This window comes from Solea solea, chromosome 13, assembly GCF_958295425.1.
Source record: "Solea solea chromosome 13, fSolSol10.1, whole genome shotgun sequence".
In the NCBI taxonomy this organism is placed as follows: domain Eukaryota; kingdom Metazoa; phylum Chordata; class Actinopteri; order Pleuronectiformes; family Soleidae; genus Solea; species Solea solea.
The window spans coordinates 18,291,517-18,317,374 of NC_081146.1; the positions used below are offsets into that span (position 1 = coordinate 18,291,517).

At 41.3% G+C, this 25,858-nt stretch overlaps 1 protein-coding gene across 41 annotated transcripts in view; it reads left to right on the top strand.

Annotated features, from left to right (window-relative positions):
- Window positions 1–25,858, top strand: part of rims2a (regulating synaptic membrane exocytosis 2a) — a 120,536-nt gene that overhangs the window by 7,689 nt on the left and 86,989 nt on the right. For 19 of the 41 annotated variants that reach the window (XM_058648826.1, XM_058648830.1, XM_058648832.1 and 16 more), the window contains exons 3-6: window positions 11,456–11,488; window positions 12,299–12,391; window positions 15,480–15,690; window positions 16,342–16,353. In XM_058648826.1, the coding sequence (XP_058504809.1) occupies window positions 11,456–11,488; window positions 12,299–12,391; window positions 15,480–15,690; window positions 16,342–16,353 (349 nt within the window). Of the gene's footprint in view, window positions 1–11,455; window positions 11,489–12,298; window positions 12,392–15,479; window positions 15,691–16,341; window positions 16,354–21,340; window positions 21,794–25,858 lie in introns of those variants that run through there. The other 22 variants (XM_058648873.1, XM_058648841.1, XM_058648846.1 and 19 more) reach the window with 4 other exon arrangements.

Sequence of the window (25,858 nt, forward strand, 5' to 3'; positions counted from 1 at the left end):
TTCTCCAAGCCCACTTTATTTTCGATAGAAGGTCAGTCTTAGTAATGTGTGGTAGTTCTGTCAGGCTTTTACCAAGGAGGTTTACAGGAGAGAAGTCTTTACAGAATGCTGACTCTTTAAGTGTTTTAATAGTTAGTTAGTTAGATGCTTGTTGAAAGGTTCAGGTAATTGTTGATTTTAGTCCCAGGGTATAACATTTCAGAAGAGCGTACAGTATATATGGACTTGGTTTTATGATCTGAGCCACTAACTGCATTTATGCTGTGTAAGAAATGAAATGAGAGGACACTTGAGGATAAGCTGTGAAGGGACAGGAAAGAGAGGGCAGGGTGAGAGGAGAGTATAGGACAGGTTAGCATAGGAGAGAGGAGAGGAAATGAGAAGGGGTGAGGGGGGGCTGACGGGAGAAGAGAACATCAGAGAGAAAATGAGAGGAGAAACGGTGACGTCTGAGATGCTATCCGGTCTCGTTGCCGATATGACAGCCTTAGTCCCCATTGACAGAGCAATCAGCCTGCCATCTCCCATAGCTTGCTATTCCCCCTTGTGGCACAGCACAGCATCGGGGCTCTATTGTCTTTCGGAGCTTTGTTCTAAATAACATCTGCATTCGTCAGCATAGGTTTTATTCTCTTCTGTACTTTCATCCCTCAAGCAAAGTTTGAAGGGATTTTCCTGTCCCTGGCTGTGCAATTTGAAATGCCCTTGGTGAAACCTGACAGTAGGAAACTGTTTTTGGATGAGGTTGTTTTAACTGGTACAAGGAGAGTTAGGTGTATATATAGAAACGTATATCAGGCGATGTTACACTGCAGCATATTTAGATCAGGTTTGACATTAAAATGATACCGCGTATACCTTTGCATATGCCTCTGTCAACCTAAATGTCCTTGCAGTGTTTATGAACGTGAATTAAAATTCCTTCATCCACCGTCTTAATAACATCGGCTTTATAAGTTAATGGTTCCTTCCTCTGGCCATGTCCCACCCCTCCACCAATGGCATCAAAAACATTACCTACTTGGCGTCAGTAGAAAGTATAATGTGAGCCTCATCGTGCGTGTGAAATCTATTTGAAGAGCGGTATGCGATGTGATGACTTGAGAGCACGGCGAGTGATCCTGGACTGAGTCAGAACAGAGCCCATCAAGACGAACCACCAGCACATCTGGGCTGCTGTTACATAAGTCGACTGGCATCAAACAAATAGAGCAGAATAGCACTTTACAAAGAGGAGGAAACAGAAAATATAAAATGTAGATTACAAGGAAGGAAATATCCAGCGCGACTAGCTAGCCTGTGTGTTGTCTTTTGTTTTGTTTTTTCCATTTTGCTGTGTGTATTTGACACTCACGGATTGTGACTACTCGGCGCTGGTTGCTGTGTGTTCAGCCGCTAACGCTCTTCCCGTAAAGCACACATTTACAAGGGATTATATACAAGGGAACCAAACAAGACAATTAGACAACAATTCCCATGACCCTACACTGCTTCCCAATGTCACCAGTCATTGTATTGTTTTGACTGAGGGGCCTCCTGCAGCAGAAATGGAATGGGATTAAAACGGGGAAATAACTGCTATTTCCAAAATTCAGCAATAGTTTCAGACTGCTCTGACGCTTCCCTCTCCTCTGTGACAATTCCTCAGGGTTTGTTTTATGATAGTTGAAAAGTCAGAGAAAGGACAACTCCCCATTATGTGGCCTCAAGACCCTGATATTATTCAGTATTAAACGTAAACTACACTCATTCTTGTTCCTGAATGTGCTGGGCAATAGTTAAATCATTCCTGATTTATTTATTTATTTCTTATTACTGTCTGTGTATTTCCGCGTAGATTTGCATTTCATTCGAACCAAAGAGCGTTTATGGCGAGTGAATGCAGAGAGACGGGGAGGCTGTTGAATTGCTGATTCCTAAAGGTGGAACATGGCAGAGGGTCATCTCAAGCAGATTGTGCCCAAAGAGTGCAAATTCTCATGCTGTTTTTTGGACTATTAATAGTGGAAACACTCAACTTCCTGCAGTGGTCCTTAAGCAGCCAGGCACTGAAACAGACAGCAAAGCCTGAGGTCATTTAGACATCCAGGAAAAGCCAGGCAGCAAGGCGAGGAGGCTTACAGGACAAGCTCGAACCAGCAGTATGAACTGCATTCATTATGTGGGAAAAAAAAAATAGCGGGACTGGAACTGGTTTCAGCGATAAATAGATGTATTCCATTGTATATATCTAGGGAACTGGAATGAATGTATATAAAGTAGACAAACCATTACGTCTGATATGGGGGAATCCAGGGTGAAGTCCAGCATTCAGGAGTACAGAGTCCTAAAAGGGTTTTATGGATTTTAAGAGGGAGTCCATGTCAGCTGAGATGGTGGAGGAGTGGAAAGGTGAATCTGGCAGAAAGAGGAGGCAAAGAGACAGCCGCCAAAAGTCAGGAGAGTGAGTACCATGTGGTAGATTAGTGAGAGAAGACCTGAACCATTGGTCAAGCCCACTCAGCAGAACACACTGACAGAAAAGGGGAGCAAGATGGTGACAGGCAAACACAAAATAATGGAGAAGTGAAGCTCATTAAACCTGTAGTTTGTAGCTTTTAAATGTAAACACATTTCTGTGACATTCAATCTATTGCCAAACGAGTTCACACAATTAAGCCTATGAGCTCCACATGCCTCAATTTACTGTATGTCATGACTAAGCGGAAGAGGTGGAAGAAGCACACAGCAAGAGTAAAACAAAAACGGCTACATACAGCAGCACTGTGGCTGAAAACGCCAAGAAGTGCCCCCACAAGTGGCAACTAAAAATAAACCTTTTTCACTCTTGAGGTCCACAGAGGGCAATATAGGTTCTGCACTGGAGGTTTAAATCCAAAGATTGTCTTCTCCCTTTCTTTCTGACATTTACATAAAATTCCCATTAAATAATATTTGGCTCTTTATGTAAACATCAGACATATTTGTTTGTCCTTAATTGAGTCCATCAAGTTCTGTGTCAAACTCACTGACCCTGCAGTGAAACAGAATAGTGGATTAATGCCACTTAATGTTTGATTTGGCGACTTTGTGCTCATATGTTATATGTTACTGCTGCATTTTTACGAGATGCATTCAGAGACCCTGGTAAATTTCATCACTTCTTTACAGGAGCTACAGCAGGTTGAGCTTAAAAGGGGGCAGCTTCAAGATGTATTAAAGAAAGCATTTGAATTCCATCACTTCTACATCAACACACATGCAGTCCACAAACTGAATACTTGTTGCTGCTGCTGACACCTTGTGATAACAGATGCACCACAAATCAAGTAGTCATTTGAGTGAAAAGTATAGTTTCTTATACGTTCGAGAAATGATAAAACAGTTTTTAATGTAACTCCGAATAGTCTGATTCAATGATCGACTTTTTTCATAATCAAACAAACAATGATATAATCGTGTCTGTCCCTAGCCGTCGGTGCCGATTAACCCATAGAAACAATCAAAATGAAAATAATTAAATGAATGAAAGCAATAAAATGCCCTGCTTGTGCACACTAGTCCGTGAGCTGGCGTATTTACTAGCAGTAGTTTACACAGGGCACACTAATCTCTCCTTCCCTGTGTGTGTTTTTGTGTCCGTTTTATGTTCTGCTCATTCAAGAGTCAGCTGGTTGGAGCAGGTGCAAGCTGGTGACTCAAACATGTGCATGCTGCTAAGCCGCTCCTTCTAATATGCCTTTTGTGTGGCCAAAAAAAAAACAAAAAACCCAAACCATCCATAGTGCTTTCTATGAACAATTGCAGCCACCCTGTGTTCCTCTGCCATAGAGACTTAGAAGTACACTCTCAGGGAAATGAAACACACACACACACACACGTTGTGTATACGCATGCCCTGTAGGCCACACCGTGTCACTCATTAACGGGTGCGGGGATTCTGTTGGCAAACTTATACATTTGCTGATGTTATGAGTGTTTTCAAAATGCCAACTGTAATCACATTATATATTTTGATTTGCTGTCAAGCGGCTTGTTTTCAATGCTGGAGGTTTGTTCTCAGGGAGGAAGCAGGGATCGAGGGTTTGATGTTGAGCAGCTTGATAGTCCTTTACGTCCTTTACATGTACAGTAGGGAGATTACAGACACAGCCGACTGACATAAATGTGGGGGGGGGGGGATAAAGAGCAGCCATTTTCATGATGTCACTAATGCAGGCGTGGCCCTTATGTAAGTCCACTGTTTGAACACTATACACAGGCACTGACATGTAACCTACACGAGGACATACTGTACAGCATATACAGTAGACCACTGCTCACGCTGCCTCGGGCTGAAGGTGGCTTTGTGGGCCTTTTAAATGCACGATTTCAGAGATTCAGCGTCCGTATGTGTGCATGTGCTTTCATGGTTGCTCGGTTTGTGTAGTCTAGCGTGGTGTACAGTGAGTTTCATCCCCATCATCTGACACTGATGAGGAAAGAGACAGAGAGAGAGAGAGTCGCTGTTGTGATCCCGGGATCCTCGACCAAAGTCTGATGGAGGATCTCGCACTAATCCTTTAATATCACTCGTCCCACTGAGATACTGCTACCATCGCCATGGTGATACTGAGATGGCCTGGATGTGTACCAGTGGAACGAGAAGGGGGCTGGGAGAGGGGTGGGAGGAGGAGGGTCACTACAGAGATACATGGAAAGGAGGATGCTTTGTGAAACATAAGTAGAATCGTTTGAAAAGGAACTGCAGGCATTTAAAGTCATCAAAAAGGAGGGAGAAGAGGAGGAGCTGGCCGTGTTTGCCACAGACAATAAATGTAAGGGGGTCGCCTTCACCTCAAGTGGAAGGCTGTTTGGATGGTTGTGTGGCTTTAAATCTGCTCAGTGAAGCAGCTCATGGAAGGGAATCCTTTTGATTTCGGATTCTGCAGCAGCCAAAAGCAAATTCATCACTCTGCCCTCAGACAGATGTTAAGAGCTATTATAATTTCAGCCGTACAGTACTGTTGCCACATCTGTTCATTTGAAGGAACGCTCTACACAGCCCTTGTGTGTGTGTGTGTGTATGTCTGCTGCAGCCTTTGCAGAATATGCTGACTTCACGAGGTAACGGAAACCATTCCGGGGCGTGTAACTTCATATGGCATCTGCAGCAATATTTCTGCAAAGTGATGGGTGTAGCCTGTATACAGCGAGGTGATATCAGATTGCCCCTGCGCTTGTCTGCCTGTGTACACTGTATGCAGTTTAGTTAAGCAAGCTTATGGTGACGTGCTGTAGCGATGAACTGGAACAGGAAGGAGTAGAGCAGGCAGGGCCAACAATAGTCAGGGTATCTATTACCTCTCTATTGTTAGCCATGTGCAGGCTATTATTATAGCTCAGAGTGAGACACAGACAGCTGACTGCAGTTTCAGTACAGCCTACCTACAGCTCCTCAGCTGGGAACAACAACACCATCATGGTTTTTATGTGTCTGAGGATGGAGCTAATAGGAGGTGAGAGCAATGTTTAGAGAAAGGCAGACGAGTGGAATATGATCAACATTGTCACTCTTGCTTATTTGCCACTATTTCCTTTTGCCGTCGAAAGGCTGAAACTAGGCTTTTGCTGACTATGAGACTGGAAATAATACGGAAATAGCGAGACTGGGCAGAATCGCTGCTCCAGGAGTGGTTTGACGGCTCATCCTATGTAGAACAGGGTTAGAGGAGGACATGGAGATGCATTCATCAGCCGCTGTCTGGCTACTGGAGCTAAGACACTGGGCTAATGCGCAGGGCAGTGACCCTACTGTGGTGGGGTTAAGGCTGACTTTTGAGAGTATCCCCAGTGGAGCCGTTCAGCCTCGTATGGGAGGAGTTGTGACGTCAGCACAGGACAATGTCAGCTGCCAAGGAAGTGCTGAGCGCAGCCAGAATAATATGTATCCATGTCAGAGTGAATGAGGTGGGCTGACAGAAGACGCAGCAGGTGTTCACATACAAAGTGAGACATGTTTGTGCACGTGCTGTCAGCCCAGCACTCACGTGCAAGAACACAACTATCGCGTGGCGCCACACCTGAATAAATGTAGCTCATGTAGTTGATATGCGTGCGACTGTCAGATGAACTCCATGTGTTAAAATGAGCATTGCACATTGTCTCCTGTAAGCCTTTGCATGGGAATACACTTGTGAATGTGTGGGCTGCTTGGTGATTAGCTGACTCTTTGCCACTTGGAAATCTCTCAGGAGGGGAGATATGGAGCAGCTCAATTGAATCCTGGCAGGTAATCTAAGGAAACAGATGGATTTTAGTTATATTTGGCAGCAGATTAGCCACTTCCCCCGTTGCTCAGAGAAATCTGCTGTTGCCAACTCCTGTTTGACAATCTAAATATTAGTCCTTGGTCATGAGGTCTGACTTGTGCACTGTTAAATTGCCTATTCTGATGAGTGTGCCCCACACGTTCAATCCTATCTGTGCTCTCTAAGGCCCAGCTGTAGGTAGCAGGTCGACCTTTCCACACCAAGGAGCTTGCCCTCTCTGTCCCTCCTGCCCTGCCTGTTGTGTCGTGCCAATGCAAAGGGCTAGAGGAATTTGTCAGTGCTCTATCCGCTACCCCCTGATCCTCTTCAGTTCGGTAGCACTCTTACTAAAGGGGTGAAATGAGCATGTGTCACAAGATGTGATCATCTGTCTTTAAATCAGCTGTTTTTAGTACACGTTTAGCAAGAGTTATGTTCAACACATTGTGGTACAATAGGGGTATTTCTGTTTTATGTAAGCTGGAGGGATATTGCTGACGTGTGTGTTGATTTTGATCATGTGTTGGAGTTGTTAGATTTTACAGTAACTACATTTCTCCTCCTACTACTGATCCATCATCTCCTGATTCAGTGTTGTATCCACACATTTGGACACTTCTTTACACACGTTGCATTATTACACATTGTATAGAGTATTAGTTTGGGTTGACTGTATTCTATTACTTCTTGACATTACTCTCAAATCACCAACATACCAAGCTCCTCCTTTCTTTACTTCTCAATTACACCTGTTTTCACCTCATGTTGGCTGTTTTTCCAAAAGGTTCATTTGTAAAGAATGTTATTCCAGCAGTGGTTGCTGATGCCCTAACAATATATTTTCCCTGGCCTTTAATACATGCTTTAAAAAGTCCTATACTTGCACACAAAGTTGTAATGTATGACCTTATTTTGTAGCTTAAAAAGAGTAATAATACGAATTACACACAGACTTTTATAACCACTAGTAAAGGTTTCCATATAACGTAAACACATATTTAAACATTTTGGAAAGGGTACATATTTTAATATCTTTATTAAGAATAAATGTCTATGTTTGAATAATAAAAAAGAAACATTTCAGAGAAGATATTAAAAAATATGCATTGTTCTCTGGATCTCTCGCCTCCGAGTGACTTCAGACGGACATTAAGCTCATCTGCTGGCAGTACCGACTGGCTGGGATGGTGTTAATGATGTATGTAGCTGGTATTTACCCACTGAGCCAGATTACTCCCTTATGATCCAATTATCACTCTGTCTGTAGTGGAGTCAGAAGGCCTGCAGGGTCAGTGCATAGCCATGAGATGCTTTATGACAGAATGATCCTACTCCAGTGTTGATGCCAAGACGAGGCTGCTTCTCAAAACACATTTAAAAAAAAACAACTGCTGAGCACCGCAGGTGAACAGTAACTACTACAAAACCATGTGCTGTGTTTCAGTTTGTTGTTGTCTTTGTCTTGCGTTTGCCATTTTCTGCCCTTCAAGACGGTTTCATCACAATTCACTGTGTTTTTCAACTTCCACACGGGAGCTAAGTTTAAATCTGACTCGTATTACCACAGTTATTTACATCAACATTTTTATTGTGATCTTTTTAGTCATATTGACCAGTACTGTCTAAACACGGCTGTTCAGAGAAGGGAATCTCACCATATCTCTACTGTTCTGACCTGATCCAGAGAAGAAAGTACAAAGCTGAGAAGTTGCATTTGATAAAAACACAGGTTTGGGTTGAGATTTGCTAGAATGAGTAATAAGGAAAAAAATGAAGCTTCTAGTGGCATTTGTGTCAGTGCATTTGACAAAGTGTGCTGTGTGTGGATCCCGTGTCAGTGTCAAGTAAATTATTGCTGTTGATGCCTTCATTTTTGACATGGCAAAGTTCTGGATGACATATTCCATCCGTAAAAAAAAATGTCAATGAACGTTGTAGTTCAGATATAATCGGATGCTGAAAATTGTCATGTGGACATCATGGCAGTGGAGGATGTAGCTGTTTTATCTCAGCGACTGATCCAAAACTATCAAACCAAAAGCAGAGAGCTAAGTTTAAGAGTGATTACAAGCTGCACAGAGATGAGGAGAGCTGCAAAGTAACCTAATTCTCTGGATGAAGAGAGGATCAGCTGATGATTTAGTTGATTATTATTCAATATTTGTGGTTGTTAGCACTGGTGCCTCATAGTAAGAAGGTTTCTGTTTGAAATCCCAGCTTGACAAGGAAAAACTCTTAAGTTCTTCAAAGTGATTTCAGTGACACCTGCAGAATGTGACTTCAACCAGTAATGTCCAACTATTCTAAAGCGAAGTTACAATTGTGGTAACTTAAATATTGGTAGTTGTATCATTTGTCCAGACTCATATGGACCAAAAATGTATCGTATCAACTAAATTCAGGATCTTAATGCCCGTCCAGACGAACCAGACGCCCAGACTTTGAGTTGTCCCACTCTTTTAGCATGTTCTCTTGCATATGTGCTTATTACTGTCATGCCTGGAATTTACAATCTTTGCCTAAATGTTTAAGCTGGAGTGTTAAAGTGCACCTGTGCTTGGCCTTTAGTTACGATTCCCACACAGAGACTGACTATGTACAGTTAGAGTTTCTAACTGTTTATGTATTGCTGCCCATCACATGATAATAGCTGTATATTTCATGGTGCAGCTCCCAATTGTGTTCATTTATCGTTCCTTTCATTTCCTATACAAAAGAATCAAAAGACTTATTGAACATTGATATTTAAATTTCTCGTCTGACTCTTTGCGTACTCACAGGCCTGAAATCTAAACGGAAACAAAACTTATCTGCACACACTTCTCCATAAAACTTCAGGAATCTAGTTCTTGGTAGTTCATTTATCGCATCTGTCCACTAGAGAGCAGTGTGGCCTCAGTGTTCGTCAGAGGGTGCCTCGTTCTCCATGCAAAGCCAGTGTGACAGAGTGTGTGGGAAATCCAAATCCACGACAGAACCAGTACAAACGGCAACATTAAACGGCAGTGTGGGGGCTTATAAAGTGATCATATAAAACCAGACATAACAGAGATGCTGGAACACTGTATCGCTGATACCGTTCCAGTGAGTGTTATTTGTTTTGAGAGCAGCAGGTTTAAGAGGTGGAAAACAGAGAGTGTACCTGCCCTGCAGGCCTCCTCAGCAGCCAGGACACCGAATACGTCACTTGTGACATTTTACACTCACTCATTTTACTGCCCGGTGTCAAACAATACACTGTGCGTACACTCCCTCACTCACATATGCACATGTATGAGTACAGTACACACATGGATATTGGCTCAAACACACACACACACGCGCGCACACAGTGTTCAGGCCGGCAGGCAGGCTCCATCAGATAAATATGAGGCTTGTAATGCAACCACAGAGACGAGGCTGATGGGATCAATAAAGAACGGTGCTGCAGGTCATCGGGAGAACACAGTGAGAGGATAAATATGGACTGGCTCATCGGAAAACAGAGCAGCGAAATTGACGGGTACACAGGACTATATCTTTGCTCGTGTGTTCGCTTGCCCACCTGACACAGATCAGACTTTTTGGTTGTACTTTGTTGCTCTGCATGTTGAACCGCTCCGTCCTCAGTGGCTGCTTGTTCTGGAGTTTGCAGTGTGGGGCTTTACTTGACGGAAAACATAATATCTTTAAAAGATTATTTCTCCGTCATCAGGCACCTATTGTCTGCCAATGTGTAGGAGTTATATGCTTTTGTGTTTAAAGGAAGTCTTATGTGTTTTAGTGGGGGGGAAAAAACTGGCCTGGAAAGTGGTTTCAAAGGCTTTTTCACTTCTGCAGTGAGTTCACTTTTAGTTTAATTAGCTGCTTTTAACTTCTGTTTAGCTTCTCTTCTGTTACATTGTAATATAAAACTGACGTTTTCAGCAATCGGCTGAAAATAATTATTAGACCAGGTGAAAATCAAACCCGTCCTTTGTTGGGAGCAATGAAGGAAAAGAAAACTGTCACTCATACGGAGGCAGACAAAATTCAATCAACACGTCGCATCTTCGCACACTCATATCAACCTATTAATGTTCTTTGCATAAATGGTGATGAGGTGCATGAGGTGCATGACGTTCTGATGTGTGATGTTCTGTTTCGCTTAATTTGGCACCTGCTTTCTAAACCAGGAGAGAATGGCTGAAGTGTTGTATGGTTCACAGATGACAGTCATGTGGTGGTTGTTGTGTGTGTGTGTGTGTGTGAGTGCGAAAACTGCAGTGCTTGGTTATTCTTGGTAACTCTGTGTCAAATGATTGTGTTCTATTTTTGGACAATAGGTGTCTCTGGCCACTTTATTAGGTACACATGGCAAGTACAGTGTGTTGTGTTTTCAGAGATGGTCTTCGGCACAGCTTGCTTGTAACAGCACGGTTTATTTTTGAGTTCCTGTTACCTTTCTATCATCCTGAAGCAGTGACTCGTCAGTGAAATGACCTCTCTTCCTGAATCTGATGCTCAGCTTGAAGTTTAACAGGTCATTTTGAACATGGAACACACTAAAATGCATTGAGTTGGACAGCTTTACTTAAAAAAAGTGGCCAGTGAGTGCATGTTGATGGTTATGTGCTGTCTTAATGTAACTTCCAGACCTCTTCCATGTCTAATTCACATCAAGATATGATCTTTGGTAATTATGTTTATTGGAACTAACTGCCTTATCCGACGTGTTAATGGTTAAGATATGAGGCGTCATGAAATCTGATCAAATGTGTTGCTGACTCAGCTCGGTTGAAGTGTAGGCTTCCATCCATGTGCAGCTCAAGGCGGTGCTCATATATCACTCAGCTGGACTGCTCTGCTCTGCTCGCTATAGTTACTCTCAACCTGCTGGTAGATCCCGTGTGACTGGGTGTCGCTCACACGATGAAGCGGTCATTTTAAGTTTAAGTTTCCTCCAGCTTTATGTCACCTAGAGTCATCTTGAATGCTCATTTTGTTTATGTTATTTACCTCATTTGTCATCACTGCACCAGATCTGCACCATCACCTATGATATCCTACACATTATTCACGTTAAGTATTATTTATGCCATACAACTCTTTGTTGTTCTCAGTTGTCAATATTTTATTGTCTTTTAGTCTGTTTTTCCTCATCCCTTGTGTTCAGAATGCACTGAGCTGTGCGCACCTTTTTGTTTTTGTTTTCCTTCATCTTATAGGATCAAAGAAGAACCAAAGCCTCAGCCGGCACAGTAAGTGAACTGCATTACCCAGAGTGCTCTAGGATTTGTCACTCGGTGCAGTGTGCTTCATGTGGCTTTCTCCTCTTTGTCTGTGAGGAAAATGAAACACGCGCCACTAATGTCATGGAAAGCTGCTGAGGTAGCATAATGACTACAACGTGGCATTTTACTATTGGGAGCCGGATTCTATAAACCGGATTATTGGATTTTTGAGCTGGAAACTGAACAGTTGGCGTCCATGACATCAGTGGCCGTAGCTTTTCTTTTCAATCGGCTTTGTTATAGCCAGGCCCTCCAAACCCTTTACCCCTGTCCTTGGTCTGTACCTGGCTGCCCACTATCATCCAGTGTGTCATCTGCAGCCTCCCGATCCAACAAGTATGGACTAGATGCACTTTTCCCTGCTCTAAAGATCTATAACTGCTTTTTCACTAAATCTACCTGCAGGTCTAACCAGTCTGAGAGCCTGACCCCTACTGCACTGTCAAGCTGGAATAAATGACTCTCATTTCCATTGGCTGCAGAGCTTTCCTGCTTCCTCGCTTCTTCTGGCCACTGTTCATCATCTTTCTTCCTTCGTCTGTCTTTCTCACCGTATTTCTGACTACTAGCTGTTACTGTTCCTCTAAACGTTGCTGCTCTGCCCGGCCTTGTTCTCTCTCTGCACTGGTTGTAGTGAATCTCCCTGCTATTCTTCACTTCTTTAAAAGAAAAAAACTGCCCTGCTTCTTAAACCCCCCCTTTGCAGGCCAGTACAGATTTGTTTTCCCAATGATGACTCATTGCGATGTTTCAGTCACACTTTGCTTATTTGAACAGGTGGTTTCCCTTTAGTGGGATCACTGAGCTGGTAAATAACGTTCTTCAGCCCCAGCAAAAGTCCCAAAATGACAAGAAGCCAGAGCCAGACGCGTAAGTAATAGCACAGACCCATTTGCAGGCAGAAAACATACAGTGCAACTCAGCAACTGGATGTGCAGCATGTTTGAATATCCCAGTGTATATTCACTATGTTTGTTAATGCATATGAGAGACTAATAGTGTGGGAGTAATGATCTATGATGGATTCTGTTTTTATTAAATACATCATGCTCTATGAGATGGAACATGTACCAACATATGCAAGTTGAAGAAAGATGTTTTTGTGTGTGTGTGTGTGTGTGTGTGTGTGTGTGTGTGTGTGTGTCTCTGTCTCAAAAGTGAAAAGAAGAGAAGGGACATATGGTATTTGTCCATCAGATGGTTAGAAACTCAACAAATATCTTACCAGAGAATGACTTTGGTAGAAGTCACTTTTTATGATATTACTTGTGTAAAAGTCTAAAAGTATATGACATTTTCTGTACTTAAGTATCAAAAGTAATTTTCTAAAATAAAATGTACTTTTAGTAAGTTTTAGAAGTAAAAGTAACAGAGAGGAAATGTAGTGGAGTAAAAGTGAAAGTTGCCAGAAATATAAATAACAAAGTTAAAGTACAGATAGGGGAATTTTGCACTTAAGTACAGGAACAAAGTATTTGTACTTTGTTAAATTACAACAGTGCAAGTAGCCAATAAACCAATGAATGATACAATTCCTTTACCCCATAATGGGAAACACAGCCTCAATCCTTAATATTATTGCATGATACGTGTTGTGTCTGTCTACAGCAAGGTAGAAAATTAGCAGGGGACAAAGAATGCCCTTGAAAACATCTGAAATTGCCCTTAAAATGATCATGATAATGGCTTTTAATGCCCCCATTAAAGCCCAAATCAAAAGAAATGACCAGCTAGGCAACTCCTGACCCTGCAATCCCTCATGTGTTTTTGGATTACAGATTAGAGTTACAGATTATAGGAAATTCTATGTAAGAGTCGTTGAATATTAGTTTGCCATGCAACATAACAAAATCTAAGTATGAAAAAGTTTTAAGTTTTTTTTTAAAAGTTTTAGTAATTTCCTTCCCTGCTGATGTACAGTATGTGTGTGTGTGTGTGTTTACTGTATACATGTATAAAGCCTGTCGATGCTCCCTAATGTCCGACAGTTCAGTGCCAACGTGTTTGTGGCAGCTCGGTGTGTGGCACAGGTAGAAAACAGAATCACGTAAGAGAGCTTGTAGTTCAACCTCGTTGTCACATGTCCAAGAGCGAGGCTCACGTTACGGGGCTGTTTGTGGTTGCTCTGGTGTGGCCCAGAGGTAAGAGAGCTCTGATACGCTCGCATAGGACGGGACAATGAGCAGCGTATGATTACTCGTCAGCAGCGTCACCCACATTTGACCGTGTTTGACTGAATAAGTAAGCCCGTCGGAATGGGCACTGCATACCAGCTGCCTGCTGCCGCTCGAGTCTCCTCTTGCGTCTACCTTCATTTATTTATTTTTTTGTTTTCTTCTTCACGCTTTACTTGGCAGCTCATTAGCTCTGTTTAAATCTCCTGCACACCTTTCTCCCGTGAGCTCTATTCTTTTTACTGCACAGTCACAATCCCCACAGTCGATGCAGAGCGTCAAATCTGTAAAAACGCACTTTTTAACTATTAATCCACCCGAACCCCAAAGAAATGACCTGATACAATGGGCAAGATTATCTTTTACAGGTTATCTTTAGCAGCTCCTTTCAGTGACCTCTTCTGTCAGCAGAGCCCGAGCCCATGTTTTAGTCCTGAAATGAGCACATAATCTGTCAATGTTTGAGCGTAAACGTAGATTAAGTCAGAATAGAACATGATTGTTTGGCCTAACTTCTTCTATCGATCATCATTGGCCTGTTAATCTGTAAGGAAATGAGATTTGGTGGGATGTGTTCAACATGAATGCACACTAATCTCTGCTGGGTAAACATGGCAAAGGCTGTGACACAATTAGCCCCTTTATTCTCTAAGTGGGTACAACAAAGGGTATACTACTGGCACTCACACCCTCCACACCCACAGGCAGTTCCAGGGCGGTGTGCAGTCATTACATTTGGGCTCCGAAGGACTGGTTGTGGGCGAAGGAAGTACGTTTATCTCAAATGCAGAGCTGTATGTGGTAAAATGATAGCGCTGCTTAATAATTCACAAGTGCTAATGAATGTTGCAGGGGATATGTGGGGCGAAACCAATTCTAATCGCCATATTATGAAGTCAGCCCAGTGTTTAGTTTCCAAGGAGACGCTCAATTGACATGTGTCATACAAAATGCATGCGAAGAGTCCATGCAGGGTTTTTTTTTCTCTTGTAGCCTCTTTATGGTTAACGGTTAAGGATCTATGCTTTAATCAGCGGTAATGCATCAGTATAGGAGGCCATCTATAGGACACGAAGAGTAAAACACTGGTAAAAGGCAAAACAGGATGGTGGGTCTCACTGTGTGTGACCACCAAAGATTTCATAAAAGTCACGCAACACAGAAACGCTAATTGTGGGTATCAGTAATATAATCTAACAGTATAGCGCTTTGTTGTCTCGGTTTACAACTCTCCTGATATAGAAACACAGGTGCAAATGATTCATTAAATGCACGGGAACCTGAGAAAGTGGAATTAAGTGATGTTCTCGAACTTGCAAAGCAAATTTGATCCCCCTCCCCCCACCCCCATCCCCGTTTAAGGAGAGGTGCGGTATCAAGGGAGCTCATCTTTGAAGCTTCTGAGGTCACAGCATCTGCTTTTCCTTTTAAAATCTCACTCACTGCTCACGTGTGAGGTTAAATCAGTTAGTCGGCTGTCGGGAGCTTATTGTGGGGCGAGTTTTGAGAGAAGGATTAAACATGTGATCCAGGGTGGTGATGACACAAGTGCTGTAAATGTGCATTTGTTTGCAATGTTTGCTGTAACAGTGAAATATGTATTTATATTGTTGTGTCTCTCAGTAAAATGCTCGGCCTTTAAAATGTGTGGTTTTTTTGTTGTTGTTTTTTTGATAAATGTGATCATCAAGGGAAATTCGATCAAAATCCAAACATTAATTTTATTTTTTTTTAATGGCTGCCTTATCTTTTAGTAATATCTGTCCTTCCCCTCTCCCTCACAGGAAGTTGCACCAGCAATTCGAATCATATAAGGAGCAGGTGAAGAAGATGGGAGATGAATCCAAGCAGGCTCAGGATCAGAAGAGTGAAGCCCCAATCTGCGGGATATGCCACAAAACCAAGTTTGCCGATGGCTGTGGCCACCTCTGTTCATATTGCCAAACGAAATTCTGTGCTCGGTGCGGAGGACGAGTGTCTCTGCGGTCAAATAAGGTAACGCCGCTTGCAAACTTGGACACGTGTGCACACACACACACACACACACGCGCGTGCAGAAACATACAGATGTCCTGTCCTCAGGCAAAGTCCTCCTGATGCTACGCTTTGAAATCCAAGGTTATTAAACATTGCAGTGAAATCATAATCTGGGAATTGAACCAACTGTGTCTTTAATGGCCGCTAATGTTTTTTTTTTTTTTTACTGATAATCAAGCTCAGTCCCTCTGCATGCTTGTGTTCTAATTGTGTTGTGTTGACTCCCAGCTGTTGATTTTCATGCTTACTGTAACTTACAGCTGTTCAATGTCACCACTGGAGGGAACTCTTCCACCTTTTCTTTCCCCATAAAGGAAGCTGCTATAATGTGACACTCCAGTGCTTAACTACCCTCTGTCAAATCCTTCCCTCAGACTAAGCCGGGGCTTTTAGTGTTATAGTGCTTAAATTTGAATCATGAGCTTGAGTGTTTTTATGTGATTTGATTTCATCCAAGCCCTCGCTGTCGGAGTATGTGAAAATGCCACCAGGACCCGCTAATGCTATTCTCAATCTGTGTGCCACAATCTACCCCCCCCCACCCCCAACTCCCTGTCTGTCTCCCTCTTCTCTTTCTGCTGCATTCCTGCTCTCATGGAATTGCAACAGGAGGACAAAGTGGTTAGCAAATCTTTTTTTCTGCATTTCTCCACAGACCACAGTCTGTACACTAGCATTGTTCAGGGAATGCTACGATGTACTGCGTGTATAAACACATACAGCAGCCAACAGGGACATGGAAAACTCAGGACAAAAAATATCCTTGGTCGCCTGTGAGTTTGTTGTTGAAAAACGAAACAAAACAGAATAAAGTCAATAAGTTAACAAATAAATAGGATTTTTATTAAATTCAATGAATGTTTTTTTTTTTTTCCTGTGGCTTTAGAAGACGTTTAACAAAGCTGAAGAAATAACCTAGATTATGATGAAAGATAAATTGCTGATTTGCTAAATTTCCTTGTACACCCTTTAATCTCAATATTGGTGGTAAAACACAGGAGAGGAGTGGTACACTAATGTGCCAGTAAAGCAAATCTAGAATAATATAATATTATTTTGTAATAACTGTCAGCCGCAGTGGTTCAACGATGACCACGCTTCATACTGGTGTCTATAGGTAGTTTGTTTCTCTTACACCGTCGACAATGTAAAAACTTGACTCAAGTGTACAAACTGTATGTGTTCAAGACATTTTTATTAATATTTACCCCTTTAATGTTGGATTGAGTTGTTTCACCATGAATTTGTTACAATCATATATGAAATGAACTTTAGACAGTTACTGTAAGTTTAACAAGTCGCTCATCTAATCAGACTTTGCTGAAAGAATCAATAAAATAACACACCCAATCCAAACAAATACAATGCCATCATCCACATACAGTATAGTCCTACATGTACAACAGTATAGAGTACGTAGAGAAAAGCTATACTGACTGAGTCGATGTCTGTATTGAATCCCCTCCGGGGTGATCTATATCTGTGCGACTAACTAATCAACTTTAGAGTCACAAAAACAGCTAGATGCACACACACATCATAGGGGGTCATATCATTGTCCATGAAGAACATAGATTTTCCATGGTGGCCTCAACTATAATCTGCTCATGTTTAGCTACTGGAGCAGTAACTATACAGTCCAGAGAGCCCACACACACAGGACAGAGATGCACACTATCACTTTTCCATCGAAAACACTGGGAGAGACCTCTCTCTTCTGTTGCCCACTTGAGTTGTACAGGCAGGCTGCCATTGTCCCCTGGTAGATAATAGCTAGGAGATCAGTTACCGTGTTCTACAGATGGTCTTGAGTAATAGCAGTGGCAGCAGGCTGGCGATGGATGGTGATGGGGCACTGGCAGCGAGGCAGTGGGATGTGCCTCAGAGGTAATGCCCACTATTTACCTTGTGGTAGCCTTTCCTGCTGTCACTCAGGGTCACCTGTGCACATGTCGTAGGCCACACACTCCGACTCTGATCGAGCGATGTCATGTCAGGACACTGTAGAGCTGTAGTATGTCATGACTTTTGCATTATACTGTAGATGTATCTTCACCAGAGGGAGGGCAGGGTTCAGTGTTGAGAAGATGAGGTCGGTCAGGGGAACAGAGAACCAGGGTGGAAATAGGTGAGACATACATATTATGTATTATCATATACACAGATCACTGTATCGGGACTGACGGGGACTGTCGACTGCAGTCAGCAGGGACCGGTGCAGGTGTAGGTGTAGGTGAGACATTTTAGGTGAGATGAGATGCACACCGCATACAAAATACCCTGTACTGATAGGTTTATTTGCAATATTTTGGTACTAGTCCTATATCAGGCTGAAACAAAATAAAATCTGAAATTCCTTTTTGTCGTTTGAATAAAATAGATCTGCAAAGTTTTAGTTTGTTTTTGTTGTTGGACTTAAATTTTTTATACACATCTGTAAGGAGATCACGTGCAGTGATTAGATTACTGAGCATTGGAGACTTGGGTCAGTTGAAGTCAGTTATTAGACAGTTATTTTTCAATTCATTATGTACCTTTCACATTAATACATCACTGAAATGTTTATCTAGACACTTTGACAAAGAAATAGTACAAGTACAGAAATTAGAAGGTTGTTTTTTGGGCCGTGACCGTTGTGGTTTCTGATAATTATATATATTATAAGTCAACAGTGAAGACTCTAGAGGGCTTTTGTTGTTAGTTTGGCCCGCCATGAGTCTTGTGATGTTTTTGCTAATGAGTTTGCTCTTTGGTTTCTCTGCCACCAACGAAGGCACCACATTTTGAAACCGTGTGTCAGTGAAAGAAGTGGTGGTGGTGAAATCTGTTCTTTTTCCATGCGTCTACTCTTTCCCTCTCTCACAGATGGTGACAGCAGTGGCGAGAGAGATCTTGTTCTGTGAAACACCATTGAATATTTACACAGAGTATCTCTCTGTGTCTGGCTATCAGGCCTGTGGTGCGCTGGAATATGATATAGAGAGACTGAGATTTTCAAAAGCTAAGAAACACAAGCTTTGAAAGATGTAGTGGCCCCATCAAGAGTGCCAGGTAGCTTAGGCTCGACTGTAGATACTGGAAGCGTAAGTGGCTTTTGGGGGCATGGGAAATATAAAATGCCTTTGATGTAGATAAACTGTGTGTCACCGACGTGAAGTCTTTGGAGTCGCTGCTTCACATCGTTTCCTCTGATGTGGCTTCAAAAGGGGCCTGAGGAATCGACCGTCTCCGGGGAGGAAGTCATTTGTGATTTAAGCAACTCCTGAAGATGTTACATGTTCTTCTCGGGAACCCTCAACGTCTCTGTTGTAAAAATGACGGGGGGAGGGACAGCAGAGTGATGTATACAGCAGTACATGTTATGTATTTTTAGTTTACGTGAGTCAGGACAGTGTGATCCTAGTGAACGTCATGTTGGTGCAGTAAAATATAATATAGTCCCTAACAGCCCCACAGAGATCATTAGCATCATGACACTGCACCTTATACCTACATATGTCTTCATACTGTAGAGTTAAATGCCCAGAAAATGATTTGGTGAAAGTTCAGGCTCCTCAAAATGAAATGGAAGTTGTAGCTTGAAAACGTGCGGCTCAGTCTACAGTCGACATTATTTCGAGCTGTGGTTGAGATTTTTTTTTTTTAACGTTTGCCTCGAAAGATGCACAACTGTGCATTTTCAAACTGGCTGTTCAAGGAGTTTTTTTAAAACGTGCTATAATGGCACTGTCACCTGTATTTCCCCTGATACATGATACAAGAAAATGCTGCCTGTCTTATACTGATGAGGAAGATGGAGAGTTTTTAAGAAAATCAAGTCGAAGGCAATTACAATTATTGAAATTTTAAAGTGCCAGTTAATTGTTTATTTTTTTGGTTTTTTTAAACTGCCCAAACATCATTATTATTAACACGTTGAGGCTCCAGTAAAGGCAAATGGCAGCAGTGTTTTATTATGGGTTTACTGCTTGCTTCATTAAGCAGTGGTGTTAATGGGTACTATGATAAAACGTGACAGGTGACTTGCTTAACAACGCTATAAGAAGGTGGGCATAGGCATTAAAGGTAACTCAAAAGGTCAGTAACAAATTCATTTTTTTCATAGAAGAATGGCAAATACATTTTAATCATATGGCTGATCATTCGTTTTGGAGCTATTTTTGGCCCACTCTGTAACCATTTCCAGTTGTTATTTTGAGACACTCTATTCCCACACCATGTGGATGCAGCCTGCACTCTCATTCACACTGACTCGTGGTCACATGATCTCGTGCTCCTGAAGCACCATGAAGAGAAAACGCCTTTTATACCATGATGTCTACAATGACAGCAGCAGTAGTTGTTATGTCCTGTGTTATTAAAGATCAGAGTTGGTGAGACATAGTGTGAAATAGTTTTATTTGGAATTTAGTCTAGAGATCTGTAATCAACATTGAATTAGCATGAAACCACATGGGGTGAAATTTGACAAACCTTTTAAATCTGGTTGTGTGGCTACATGTTTTTCTGTTATTTCTTTCTTCCTGTCCATTGTGCAGTTTGTTTGTCTATTGATTTTTTTGAAGCTGTAGACCTTTATGCTTTATGTTTACGATATGTTTATTTAGTCATAACCTATTTTAAGCGAAGTTGAGCTTGTTTGATTGTCTGTTTTGTTTTCATTTTGTCCTTAGAATCATGGGTCATCGTTTTGTTGTTGCATAAAAATAAGAAAAAAATGACAGGGAAAGAGACAAGTGAATAATACAACAACAAACACACAGAACAGACAAAATAACAACAAAAACAAGTATCACACAATCAGACTTTCATTATCAAACAGGATAAAGGAATGATGATTCATTAATGATTGCACTGTCAGGGAAAGTGATCAGTGGTGAGTTAACATTCACTGAAGCTGTGATATAATCTACAATTAATCCGATAAACAGATGTGGGATTTCAGAACAGCCAGAAAGATTAAATTTAGTGAAAATGTAATTGTTCCATACAGAGGGAGCTTTATATATATATATATATATATATGTATATATATATATATATATATATATATGTATATATATATATATATATATATGTATATATACATACATATATATATGTATATATATATATATATATATATATATATGTATATATATATATATATATATATATGTATGTATATATATATATACATACATATATATATATATATATATATATATATACATATATATATATATATGTATGTATATATATGTATGTATATATATATATATATATATATATATATATATATATATATATATATATATATATATATGTATATATATATATACATATATGTATATATATATATACATATACACATATCTCTCTCTCTCTATATATATGTATATGAAGGCTGTTTTTGGGATATAGATTTGGACACTGGTGAAGACAGTGAGATGACAATGTGCGCTTCTCACAGAGAGGAAAAAAGAACCCGTGTCCGTTTTCCCTGCACAGTCGCGTTTCTCCATCTTGCCATTGGACGGTGCGCGGGGAGCAGAGCTGGGACGCGCCGCATGTGTAATGAGTCTCTCTATCAATTCCAGCACAGACCTGACTCTGTGTGTGTGTGTGTTACAGATGAACTGAAGGCAGGCAGCGGTGCGTGTTGGCAAACGTGATTTTAACGCGCTGCTGTTAGTCTCACACGTTTCGTCTCCTGCTTGTAGACCTTTGCTGACATTGAGTCTGGATTTTTTTTTTCTTCCTCCCCGCGGTTTCTTTCATAATATAATAAATGTAGGTCTTCGGATTGTGTAACCGCTCTGTTTATAGAGGCTCTGGATTATATTGTTGGTGTTGGATGGGACTGTGAGTGGCCGCTCCGTGTAACCTTCACGGTGTTTTCAGACGCCGCTGTCCGACACGCAGCCTTGTGTCTGGACACGGAGCTGTCCGCGGTGCTGAAGGTCGGAGCACTTCCTTCGTTCTCGGGAGCCGCAGACAGACGTCAGCGCACGGTTTTAGGGGACTTATTAACGGCGATTTTTCCGCACAGGGATTCCGTTTTCTACCAGAGACACCATGGGTAAGACGAACGAGCATGAGACTGTGAATGCATCGCGTTTTTATTTATTTTTTTCTTGTCAGAAATGTCACCCATTTCGGCAGGAATCTATATATAGACTGCTGCTGTCATTGTTTTCTCCAAAAAAAAGAAAAGAAAAAGGATTATGATTATTAATTTATTTTTACTAACATGTATCATATCTGTCCAAAAAAAAACCCTACAGTGATGTTGATGGGGAGGGGATCGTGATTCTGACAGACATAGACCATATTTTGGATAGTCTCTCCCCCTCCCCTCTTCCTCTCTGTCCCTTAACTTCAAACAAGGAACATAAATATTTATTAAGTCTATTATTATTATTACTGGCGCGCAAACTAAAATTAGAAGCTCATTAAAATGTAATTCACCACGTGCAGCCAGTGTTTGAGCATGTGAATACAGGCCTCCCCTTTCACTCCCATTGGCCTCCTATAATGAATCACACCAAAAATGCAAAAGTCTTACTTCATACACAGCCTTTATTGCTGTTATTACTTGATTTATTTTGTGGTGTTATAGAGGAGACTCTCTCATCTAGGAAGTCAGCCTTGATATAAATGTGCATTATTAAATGTCTGGTGTGCATTATCATTGCACACTGTGCAGCTGTGCCAGTGCTTTGCTCCGGATTGTATAATAAGTACCCTTGATCCCTGCATGTGTGCGTAATCTGGACTCGGTCCAGACTAGGATGTTCAGAGGGACACTCCACTCTCCCGAACAATGAGTCTTTAATGAGTGGTCCAGTTCACCTCAGTTCAGGTAAAGGAGAGAAACACCGAGGCAATATGATACCTATGACATTTCATTTACCACCACATGAATATTGCAGCATGTGCCATCTCTCTCTGCTTCACGTCAGCTTCTTTTTTTTGTCTTTATTAGAATCACTGATTCAAGGCAGTAGTGTGTGTGTGTGTGTGTGTGTGTGTGTGTGTAAAAAAAAGACATGTTAAAGCATAGAGGTCATGATTACGTTGGATGATGCCACCATGACGCTCACATCCTTTCTTCTAACTCTGACACAGTATTAATGAGGCAGTGGTGACAGTTTCTACAAGGGCCCACTTGAAATGTATCAAGGGCCTCCTGTGACGTCATTTAGCAGTAATGTGACACATGCCATTATGAATGAATGAATGAATTAAAATGAGATGAATCGGTGCAGAAAATGTCATTGATTTCATTTAATGTTAAAGTTTCCATTCGGACACCGACTGCGCTGCGCCTTGAAAGATAGTGCTGATTCACTCTGGAGCCTCTGTGAAGTAACGCTGTAGTGCAGTTTAGCGGCCACAAGAGAGAGCTCAGTACTCTCTCTTCCCTGCAAATCCAGCCGCTTCGTCTCCGAGTGTGTGTGCATGACTTCTCCAGGAAACATTTTGAATGGAGCCGACAAAAAAAATAAAAGGGGGAACACGTAATCTACATTACTGGAGAGTGCCTACTGTATTATTTTCTGATGTGTTCAGTATATTACGCAGCACAGCGCAGAACTGTTCTCCTCAAAATGTAGATGACATTATCATTATGTGACAGGCGACATAGCCCACATCATTTTGCCATAGATGGATGTAAGCTGTCGTTCATTTACATCCTTTGACGTAGTGCATGATTTGCTGTGTTTTGTACTGCGAGCCCATTTTTCTGTTGTTGTTGTAAGATCACATTTTTCTGGTATCAATGAAAACAACCTCAGTTCTAAAGAGAAAATATTTGACAGGAAATTATTTATTGATCCCATGGCGCTGGGTGTTTTATTCATTCACCGCCTCGGTAAACAGCCTATAGCACGTTTAATAGCATATGTATCTTCCTGCTGTTATGCAGCGAGTGATAGAGGAGGTTTTTAGCTTTCTATTTTTAGCTGCACGTTCAATGACTATGATGTGTGCGAACCAAGGGAGAAAAAAAATGTCCCTGCCTCAGGCCCACAGCCCCCAAACTCATTTCCTGTGCTCAGCTGTGAGGAGTTAAACCAATAGGTTTCTGTTACTGTCACTTTTTTTTGTTACTACTGTGATAAAGCAGTATTAGTGTTTTCCTTGAATTTAGGTTATTTCCAAGATCTGAGACATTGGTGAAGAGCATACTGTAGTTTGAAACCACATGAATCAAATCAAAGTCTAATCTAATTGCTACGTTGATCCATTCCTCATCCTTAGCCTTTTTCCTCGTCCTAGCCTGAAATTCATATTCCACATACCTTTCTGTCAAATGATAAACATCTATAAACTCCTTGTGGGATATAGACGTTTGAAACCCTTCAGATGTCACTCACTAAAGTGCTCTATCATCAGTTAAAAAACAAGGCTGTATTTATTATACAGACCATGTTTTGGAGATAGTATAAAAGCATTGGCTGTGACATTTTCCTTACTTTTGCCTAATATACTGCATAAATATCCAATTCCAAAGTGAAAATCCAAACCCACACATTGATATTTGAGGCTCCGCTCGCTTTACATTTACTGGACGTTAATGTGTGCGTGTTTCTTTTAATACGAATATGCTATTAGAACCTAGAAAATGTGGTTAATTGTTATTGGCAGACCATCGAGTTGCACGACAACTGACTGTATGTAAATTGCAGTTTGCTGGAGTCAAAATGTAGGTCACCAGCTGCAGTCGTCACTGAAGAAGGAGAAGGGAGAAGAGAACTTTTGTTAGTTAACCCTTCATTGATCAGATTGGATTATAGAAATTGCTATAAAAAAAACTCACAACATTTAGAAGTTGTCTCTAGCCACCACACACATGTACATAGGTGTAAAATCCAGGTACAGGAAGTGATGTGTGGTTATTAGCAGGAAAACTGGCCTTGGTAGCTCTAGGGTCTCGGCTGATGACTCATGGTTCACTGCAGAGCTCTGCGCGTGACCCCAGATAAAGAGGCAGTCATGGCCTCACTGGTTCCACTCCTCTGGGACACATAAAGCACAATTTGTAGCCTCCCTGCTCCATTGTGTGTCAGCTCACTTACAGCCCATCTGTAACATTGATGGCTGGTCATAAATGCCTTGTATGTCAATATCACATCACACCAGTACATGATGTGTGTGTGTGTGTGTGTGTGTGAACCTTTTTTTGCTCTTTGTGTTTGAAACATTTGAAAATGTATTCAATCATCATCACTGTGCACAGGTGATTCTTATTGTTTGTATATATATTTTTAAGAGCACATAAAAGCATTTATAATTCAATTATGTATTTCCACATATAATAAAAAAAAACATACAAAAAGACAATATAAGTTCTATGAGAATATAAAGGAGAATTGCCTAAAATACCCTCCAGGGGCTTGGAATTCAGCATTCTTCTGTGAGCATATTACAGGAAAATGCACAACCTGTTCAAACCACAGTAAACAAATACACAAACAAACATAAACCAATCATTGAAGGGCACTTGTTTCTATGTTTTTGCATTCCTTACAGTTTTCCCACAGAATAACTAATTGAATTGTCTTTTTCCAAACATTTTTTGCCAAACGATCTAGTTTTCTATCTTTTCTATCACTCATATGCACACAATAGGGGAACGTTAGAATGTTTAATGTTATAATCCTACCAACCACACTGTGCACTTGTAGTTTAAGAAATGTGTAATCATGAACTCCTTCCCTGATTTTGCACGTGTCCTGTTCTAACAAACTAATAAGTAAGTTACTAGGTCAGTGTCTCAAATCTCTACCAGATTTACCGCCCCTGAACAGACACGATGACTGAGCCAGACTGAACTGACTGTGTCTGTTACTTCTTTAACTCGCTATCAGTCGATTCTTTGCGTGATTCACGGCTCAAAAGTGAAAAACAAGGCAAGCTACACTTTGACTAACAGTGGGTGAGGCAGCATCCAGGGCCTCTGCTTGCACTAATAATGGTAATGCACTGACTCAGCACTGGAGCTGTAAAGGCAGGGAAATGTGGTGTGGGGTGGGGGTGGCTTGTGGGGGTTGCAGTAGCTCTTGGCTGCACTGCTGGCCGTCTGGCCTGTCAATCATTTGGCAAGTTCTACGTCCTCTCGTAAACACTTAGATATCAC